Source organism: Styela clava, chromosome 1, assembly GCF_964204865.1.
Source record: "Styela clava chromosome 1, kaStyClav1.hap1.2, whole genome shotgun sequence".
Taxonomy (NCBI): domain Eukaryota; kingdom Metazoa; phylum Chordata; class Ascidiacea; order Stolidobranchia; family Styelidae; genus Styela; species Styela clava.
The window spans coordinates 29,395,658-29,405,267 of NC_135250.1; the positions used below are offsets into that span (position 1 = coordinate 29,395,658).

General features: G+C 38.8%; 1 protein-coding gene across 1 annotated transcript; it reads right to left on the reverse strand.

Moving 5' to 3' along the window:
- Positions 1–2,111: 2,111 nt before the first annotated feature.
- On the reverse strand, positions 2,112–9,325 carry LOC120334989 (cytochrome P450 2U1-like). The gene is made up of 7 exons (XM_039402505.2): positions 9,223–9,325; positions 8,757–8,866; positions 8,221–8,342; positions 6,568–6,689; positions 5,919–6,063; positions 3,925–4,088; positions 2,112–2,559 (listed from the first exon to the last, which is right to left on the reverse strand). The coding sequence occupies exons 2-7, from the start codon at positions 8,825–8,827 to the stop codon at positions 2,245–2,247; spliced, it is 939 nt and encodes a 312-aa protein (XP_039258439.2). The 5' UTR covers positions 8,828–8,866; positions 9,223–9,325; the 3' UTR covers positions 2,112–2,244.
- Between the last annotated feature and the right edge of the window lie 285 nt (positions 9,326–9,610).

The window sequence follows — 9,610 nt, forward strand, 5'->3', positions numbered from 1 at the left end:
GAATATGCAGCGTTGGATCTCACGCTATAGTACTAGCTTAAGTAGGCTTACCCTATATCTGAAGCAAACACCGGGACAGTGCGGATTGGACAAGCCAACCTTGGTTCGATTCCAGAGGTTTAGTAATAGTTTAAACGTTTTTCATGCCATTGATTACAGGCATCAAAATTAGCCGTAAACCCTATTAAAATTTCCTCTATTGGTCTTTGCTTCAAATCATGAAAATCGTTTAACTCATTAGAAAACTTGCACTTTGTTTTCGGCTTTGGCTGTTGAATTAACACATGGTTCATAACTATGACACAACAACTTTTTCGCTATCCGAACTAGTTAGTGAAGTGAGACGCAAATCAATGGTAAATCGGCTGCCTCCGTTGACAAAAAAGCAATTTTGTAATAGTATCAAATAGAAAAATTATTTATGACTGTCATGCTGCAAAACCGGAAGATTCAAGTCCATCGCCGGGACGGCGAAAAAACATGCTAAAACCGGGACTGTCCCGGCTAAACCGGGACGTATGGTAAGCTTGAGCTTAAGCACTGGCTCGACTCCTCGAATCGTTCCACTGTCTCAAAGTATCGCTTCGCCTTAATCCGACTAGAGAAGTGACTTTCAACATGTCTCTGTCGTTGAGGTTGAGAACCGGTGGGAGACGTACAACTAAGAGTACTCCAGAAGTATGTGAACCAAGATGGCGGACACCGGAACGTAGTATCTGTACCATTGTGTTGGGGTTAGGTCATAATTTCAGGTACAAATACTTCGGGAATCACTTGCCTAGTCCCGAACTCGTAATAGAACTGAAATAAGGAAAATTGAAATAAAATTATGGCCTAACCCTAACCTGGTACACATACCAGGTTCCGGTCTCCGCCATCTTGGTTCACATACCCAATTAAGACCCTCTCTGAATGTAACCTGAAGCTCTACTCAGAGCGTAACACAAAACGCCTACTAATACCTCATAACGTAAATCTCTTCCCTTATGGCATACGGGATATTGCTCTTCGAGGCTTGACTGACGTCATACACAACTTCCTGTGTGTACTCTCTATTGTTCACACACGGTTATCGATTGATAAAAAAATTCTGGTCGCATAATGAAAGGTCATAACATGGCGCTCCAGAAGTGTGTGTACCAATATGGAGGTAACTAATTTTGTTCGCCTACTTTGCATGAAATTGTGTAAAGGGACTGAAACTTATGGGCAGGGGGTTCTATCCACTTGGCCAACACAGACAATTCCCGAACTCGTAGCACAGCTAAAATAAGGAAAATCGGAATAAAATTATGACCTAACCCTAACCTGATACACACTACGGGAGTATCCATAATATTACATCAATTTACTCTATGTGCTTTCTGCTCTTGTTTATGGAATAATTCGTAATGCTTAATAAGGTTATGACAACAAATACCTGTGAGGGCGTAGAATTTAAAATAACGTATTTTATATATTGTATTCCGTGGTATTCAACACTTTTTTATGTGGACTAATTTTTTCGCTGTGAGAAAGTCGAATGGAAAGTTTTGTTACATCTTTGATCCATACGAGTCTTTAAATAAGTAATCTCTGATATGTAAGGAGCAGGGATTTTCCTACACCTCCCTATAGTGGTGAACACTAACTCTGAAATTTCAAACAATAAATTCCAATTATAGCAGTGATACACAAAAATTCTATAAATCCAACATTACATATAAATATTTTGCCAAATGGGTTTTTGTTCATATATCAAACGATCATTCATTTCAACTAAACAAATTAAATACCTTCAACAAGTTTTTAATGTGGTGAATTTAAAATTCCCAACGAACTTGTTGGGTCTTGAAATCTTTTCCATTTTACTATTTGGGCCTCAATTAAAAACAATGTCGATCACTGTCCTACACGCACTAATACTTATAACGCAGTATCTTTCCTGTTCATGAGGCCTGCTTGTCACCATCACAAGTAATTTCCTGCACCCTATTATACTCACACGGTTAACGGAAGAAATATCGTTTTTGGTCGCCTAATTACATAGCGAAGTATCATAGAATACTGAAACTTTTGGGTACATTCATACACAAATAGAACTTCTTAAATATAAATTTCCGTAAAAATAATCGAGAAATTTATTTTAATTTTCAGAGGTCATTCTGTTATAAGAAAAAGTAGTACCTAAATGAATTATTTTATCTTGCATTATTCTACAAGATACCACATCGACGCAGAAGAAAAAAGGGCTTTTTACAGCATTTAGCGGCGAGAAAAGATGACGTTAAAATCATGAGGTGCATGGACTCCTCCTTCAACTCCGTCATGGAACGATGGAAGCGGGTTTTCTGGATCCGGTAATACCTTGAACCATTGAACAATTCCTGTGATAAAGATGAACAATTCAGCTCTTGCGAGCTTTTCTCCAAGACAGTATCGAGGTCCAAGGAAAAAAGGAATAACTTGCGGACTTGGAACGAACTTTCCATCTTCTCCAATAAATCTTTCAGGCAGAAATTCATGAGGGTTTTCGAAATACTTTGGGTCGAAATGAACCGACCATGGGTGTGCAATGATCTGAAATATAAAAATTTGTATGAAATTGTAGACGGTTTACAAATCACAGTATAATTAAATATATTTTGGGTAGGTTACTACAGTGGCGGGAAATGCGGGGGTTCGCGCGACCGAACGTGTTCATGGAATGTCGTGATAATCAGGCGTTAGTTAAAGACGTTCGACGACCGCAGCAAATGGGTTACGGGCATTACAGCTGACTGACTGGCTTCGAATGTGCGTATTAGATTATGTGAAGCGTGTCATGTTAATGCAGCCCACATATAAAACAACGTTTGTCGAAGTATGAATCGGTGATTAGTAGCCTACCCCTCGCTAAGCTCATGAATGCGTTTTCCGCACCACCTCTGAGTATCGCGTGAACTCACGGACTATAAGCATATGGTGATGTGAGAGAGCATTTAGAAAACATCTGACGCATGATCCTCTTTGAGGGTTATGTTGTTTTCAGCCGATTTTAGTGATTCAAGACAGTATGCTCCCCAGCTTTTTATCTTGAGGCTGGGGGTCAATGTTCCCTCTAATTTTTTGTAGTATGTGTGCGCAGAAATTTTGGTGTGTGCGCACTTTTTTGGAAATGACCAATATTTGTGCAAAAACCAAAGAAGAAATTTTGGCGTTCTAACCTTTCTTTGGCGTTTGGCAGGGAACATTGGTGGGGGTGTTTCCAAATTTAGCGGGTGTTAGATATTTTGGTATTAGTGATAAACTCATAAAAATGTGTTATGTATCAACTGATCATCTTCACCGGCATATGGGACACTTTCTGAATATTTAAATACATTTTTATTTACCTTAAGAAATAGGGTGTCACACCTGAAAATTAGTTCGGGTGTTTGAAGTTTTAGGGGGCGGGTGTTCACCCCCTATGAGTGGTCACCGATTCAAGAGAAGACTCCCCACCACTTATCGCAGTGGTTGGATAAATACAGCATTCTCAGGTGTCAAGCCTATGAATACGAAGAAGTATTTATGGACACGTCAGTGGACATAACGATCGTTTCAATATTATGTTGTTCTAGTTCTTTGACACGTTTTTAAAAAGTCGCTTTTCTCTTTGATTACTGGACCAATTGCTTCGAAATTTTCATTAGTTAAAGATGGAATTTTTTTCTAGAATGCTATTACTTTTATTAATTTTAAATATACCTGTGAGCTTTATGGGATTCGTTTTTATTTTGAGCGATGACGTCATCAGAATTTGCCTCCATGTGGCGATTCGGCAAACACATATTGATCACGTGATCAGCGAACAGGTTCCGTGGTCAAGCCTGCTGGTAAGTTACCGTACCGTACTTCAGTGAATTTCAGCGTAACGCGTCCATATATTTGAGCATAGCTCTCTTGTAACTACTTAGTACTTACCGGAGTATTCTTTGGGATATAGAATCCTTTGAACCTGACACTCGCAGTTGTTTTGTGTGGAACAAAAATGTTCATCACGATTCTATGTCTTGTGATTTCATGAATGAAAGCACAAGTATATGGCATCAAATCTTTGTCTTTAAGACTTGGTGCTCTATTTGCGCCTGAAATAAATGTAATTTGTATTAAACTTACCGTTGAGACAATAAGAATGAATGTAAGGGGCCCTAAACTCCATTACCATGTCCCGCCCCTCTTCTTTATAAAAAGCTGTTTGGTTGCTATACAGGCGCAAACAGGTTAGGCATTGCGTGGAATACGAAGTCCCGATCGGTGGGCAAATTCCGGCCGGATATGGCCCACACTAGTGTTTCATTCGACCCAGTCGTGTTTGCTGAAAGTACGACTATAATTTTAATGAATATAAATTTCCGTTGAAAATATCGATGAAAATAACGTCATAATGACCTCGATTGTTACATTGTGTTTCTTATTATATAAAATTTTTGCTGAGCTGTTAGAAATATACTGTTTTTGTTCATAGTTTCATATCGAGTTTTGAGCCTCCGGCACAGTAACCAAGTCTATTATCTGTACCTGGCCCACTCAAAAAAGTAATTGCACACCCCCATGTTTGAATTTTCTTTTCTATACACAGCAGACTATCAACAGAGCTCCACTTAAATGTCTTCTTCTATAAAATATTATTAGACTGGCATAGAGACACCAGGTCTCCTTTATAAGGAAAATTTGGCTGCTATACAGACAGCAGGCTAGAAATATATCTATGCCCCCAAATCTCATGTGTATGACCTCCTCCGCAGAAGGGGCGGTACTGGCTTACATATATTTGGGGTTTGTAATATTGACAGCAAATTAGGAATAAAGATATACTTTCAATTGATAGTTCAATAGCTAAATTCACATGGAACAGTCAGCAAGTTAGAATTGGATGTATGGTCCCAATCGTCATTTAAATGACCTATTTTGTGAAGAGATAATGGAGTTGTCATATATTAAGCAGGTTAGAGTTAAGGGTGAATTTATGCTCTAATCATAAGAATGGCTTGCTGCGTAGATGACTATTGTGCTGCCATGTGAGCAGCATGTTTATTTTTATGACGGCTACATCATTTAAAATGAAAAATCAAAGTATTTAAATCATACAAGCGTGGATGTATAATATTAGTTCATCTTAGTGGGTTTGGCATTGCTACCAAAATCAGAGAACAGAAGTTATGTTTGAAACTATATTCTAATCGCAGTTATCGAGTTATCGTCACAAGGGGGAAATTTTGTCATTGGGGCCAAATTATTTGACCTGAATTGTACAATTTGCAAGCAACAAAGAAAATACAAGACCAATTGTGGCAGTTGGCCAAATGGTAGATTGCAACGATGTTGAGATTGCAACGTCTTATGTTGCGCACTAAATGGTATTGTGCTTATTCCGCTACAGGGAGGCTGTCTTACTTGACGCCACTTTTTTCATATCCCATTGAGAGAACAATCAATAGACCATCAAGGGGCTATTATTTGGGGCTCCCGAAGTATGCGAACCAAGATGGCGGACATCGGAATGTAATATGTGTACTAGGTTAGGGTTAGGCCATAATTTTAGGTATAAATACTACGGGAGGCTCTTGGCTAGTCTTCTAACTGATAATAGGACTAAAATAGGGAAAATTGGGAAAAAAATTATCGCCTAACCCTAACCTGTTACCCATGTTACGTTCCGATGTCCGCCATCTCGGTTCGCATACTTCGGGAGCACCCATTTTTTTTATCATTTAATATCGTCATCATTTTTCGATTTTATTGAAACTCTTTTAGGCCCTCAAGACTCTTTTGAAAATCAATGCTTTCGGCCGAACCCGCTAGTCGTTACAATCTAACTTGGCAATATATATATATATATATATTGTAAAACATATACGCGCGATGTGTTAGTTTAACTTCAACACACAACTATATTTGTGTGATACCACACTCACCAATAACGCTTTGGATCTCATGAAACAATTTTGCTTGAATTTCTGGGTAGGTTGCAAGACACAACATACACCAACGCAAAGTGCTTGATGTTGTTTCAGTTCCAGCTACGAACAAATCGCTCACGTAATGAACCAATTGCTGATCCTGCAGAGTAAGTATAAAGTTATTCAATATTCTGACTCACTGTTGGGAAGAACCGCGTTAATAACTCGACTCGGACATCGGTCACCATTCATCTTAGATTCAAAGTGGAGGAGGTTATCTAAATAAAAGGACGGGGAATCGTCATCATCTAACCTAGTGATTCCCAGCTGGGGCCATGGACCCCAAGGGAGGGCCACTGAGCTCTTGGTGTCTAAGGACTTTTAGCTAATACTAAATAGTATTACTGTGACTAATTGCATATTTGTTAGGATAATTCTGAAATTTTTATACCATGAAGCAAAAAAAACAGATATTAAGGCGTGAAAATTTAATTCTTCGGTGAGATTCAGTATGTTTAGTACAGTTTCTGAAACCTTGCATGTCTGTGTTTATCACACCCCACATTTGTTAGAGGAGAACTAAGTTTTATACATGCACTGTGCGATTTTGAAAAGATTTCGACCTTTTGCCTCCATAAAGTATTTATGGGGCGAAGTCCATTACCGTGAAATTCGAGTTTTTGTCATTTTGAGTTTTCATTTCTTTGATAAATTCATCGATGAAATCCCGAATTTTGTTTTCATCGTAGGTTTGTTTATGCTCGTCAACAACAGCTTGCAGAGTATCTGTGAAATAACAAGCTAGAAATGAGAGACTACATATATAAAAACAAGACAGCACTGCTCAAATATATAGACACGGGGGCAAACCAAGGTGCTATAGGTGTACAATCTGTCACAGCAGAAAACCGATAGGTTGAGCGTTTGTTCTATCCGTACTGGTGTCGAGGTTGTGGATTATCACAGTACAGTAGTACTAAACTGCTCTGTGATTGTTCTATCACCATGGATAGGTATTGTTTGGTTTTCATCAATTATGACGCTAGGGGATTCCCCTGGTTTGATCGTACATTCTTCTAATCTTGTTTTGTGTTTGCGAGACAGTTGCCTGTCTGTTTTAAGCGTCAGTTTACCGTATAATTGGCAATGTATTTCGTTGCATCGAATATTCCCTGTCTCAGTCATATAAGGACATAAAAGGTAAATTAATGCATTTTTTATATCATTAGCAGTGTTGCACAGAAGTCCCTCAATTGCTGTTTACGGGTCACTCGATTGAATCAGTGAGATAAGTCTGGCGGTTGGTTGAGCGCCAGTCTGAGACATATCATATACATGACTGGAGCATTTGATATATTGTAAGCCCAGTCTAGGCAATATCTCGAGCATCCTCAGCACTTCTTATTTGTACCAATACCATTACGCTCCATCCAGTGGTGGGATTCAAATTTTTTGTCAGCCTGATCCATCACAAAAAGTCATATTTTTCAGCCAGTTCTGTTACAAAAAGTCTTTGACAGTAAGCAGTAATGCTAACCCGCTCGCTGATCTCATAAAATTCCTTGAGACGGTTCTATAGAACCGGTGCGAACCGGCTGAATCCCACCACTGGCTCCATCATTCTGTTAAATTTGCACAAGTATACTTACACGGGTCTTACTACTTACTGAATACAGTGCGAAAGAGCGCAAAACAGAAGGAAACAGCGCATAACAGAGGAAAACAGCGCGAAACAGAAGGAAAACAGCGCGAAACAGGAGACGCAGTTATTACCACTTCATGACGGCTCGTGCCACGAAAGAACCACGGCGCCTCTCGCCGTGGTTTTATGGCGCTATTACCGGTATATTTACAAGATTATGTACCGGATTTTAGGTCATAATGCAAAATTTTATCTACTTTTTTTTTTATCTAACCCTGAGGCCAAATCAATGAAAACTGCATCCATATGGAAAATGTTCTAAATTACGGTACCCAAAATGTGTCACCTGCAGAGGAAGACCCGCCATTACAGCCTACATGCCTTGGTTTGTGTTTTTTATTTGCTGCCGTGGTACCCCAACTCAAAAAAAAAAGATGCTCCAACACATTGCAGAATTTTTTCTGCTTTTTGCTGTTTCCCTCTGTTTTGTGCGCTGTTTCCCTCTGTTCCGCGCTGTTTACGGTGTTTTGCGTTGTATTCAGTAAGTAGTAAGGCCGTACTTACACCTGGGTAAAGCGAACATACAGTTACCCATTTTTTAAAAAATCTAACCCGCCATGTTTGAAAAATGGGTTACCATCTGCCTGAACTGTCCATTAGCTTAACGCAGCTTACCCAATAGAACTTTCCTTGATTTCGCCAATCGGTTGTAACAACTCCAGAATACCGGTAGAAATCTCGTAAACGGAGCCAGAACCATGGTTTTATACAGTTTCCCATCTAGGGCGGCGGATAAGCTGAAAATGAATGCATTTTTTAGTCTATGCTGTGTCTAATGGAAAGCATTTAAAAATGCCGTATTATGTGGCATTGCATGTAATATAGCTTATATTATTACCTGATAGAAATGAATTAATTTTGGAAGCAGAATATTTCTACTTCCGACACAAGTTTTTATATTGCGTATTAATCACCAAAATCTATGTAATTTTTTAAGCTCTTGGTTTCCCAGTGTTCGCCGGCACCTTTGCTCAGAGTAGCGTTGTGAGTAAGTGCGCGTGTCCGTTTTTTCACAAAACTATCCGGAGCTTCAGAAGTATGTGCACCAAGATGGTGCTCAACCTAAACATAGTATGTGTACCGGGTTACGATTCAGGTTGTGCGACATCTTGATGCACATACTACGGGAGCACCAAATATTCTATACGAACCTTTTGTTCATCAATCTCAGCATCTCCTTGAAATCTTTATCTCCGTATGGGAATCGTTTGCTCATTGTCATTCTGCAGATGATGTTAGCAACAGCATTGGAAATTAAACCCTGGAAAAGTGATTTGAGTTTATTTGGAAACATTTTTTTTGCAAATGTTTGTGTGTCTGAGAAAGTCAGACCCTAGTCAGACAAACATTTACAGAAATATATTTGGGTTGATGTGCAGCAAGATTCTTGAAGCACTTAGGGTAGTTATCTTCATTGTGACTACAACACCCTTGCATTATTCGCATCAATAAATGCAAAGACACAGGAGAAGGATACGTAGTTATGTATATGTATTAGTAATACTCACTTTGCAGTTGAACGGTTTGCCGTTGTATTATTTGATTTCGTCAGTAAAGTTTATGAAATAGCTACATTGCTTATCGCTGTCAATTATATATTAGGAGCGTAATACTTACATGACAGTTAAACGGTTTGCCGTTGTATGATTAAAGTTCGTCAATAAGATGTTGAACTTCTTCCGAAACAAAATCTTCCATGTATACATTTCCGAATCCAAATCTAAATTATAGAATTTCAAAATTAATGGGTCACCGACAGTGGCGCATTTTAAATAGTGCATGATTGCCACCAGGTAACCTCATGTTGATAATAAATGAAGCCCAACCGGTGTTAGCAAAACGATGTAATTTGCCGACGTTTTTCTGTATAGAAATTCGAAACGTCGGCAAATTACATCTTTTTGCTAACACCGGTTATGCTTCATTTATTATCAACAGTGGCGCATTTTGCTATTAAATAAATTGTTATATAATTCTTTGCGATTCGGTGACTACTGGTAAATGT

What these genes read in the sequence shown, in the direction of transcription:
- LOC120334989 (XM_039402505.2), bottom strand. Translation starts at nt 8,827, where the DNA reads ATGACAATGAGCAAACGATTCCCATACGGAGATAAAGATTTCAAGGAG. An exon ending in ATCAAGGAAAGTTCTATTGG is followed by an intron (nt 6,690 to 8,220) that starts GTAAGCTGCGTT and finishes GTTATTTCACAG; the next exon opens with ATACTCTGCAAGCTGTTGTT. An exon ending in ATATCCCAAAGAATACTCCG is followed by an intron (nt 2,560 to 3,924) that starts GTAAGTACTAAG and finishes TTTATATTTCAG; the next exon opens with ATCATTGCACACCCATGGTC.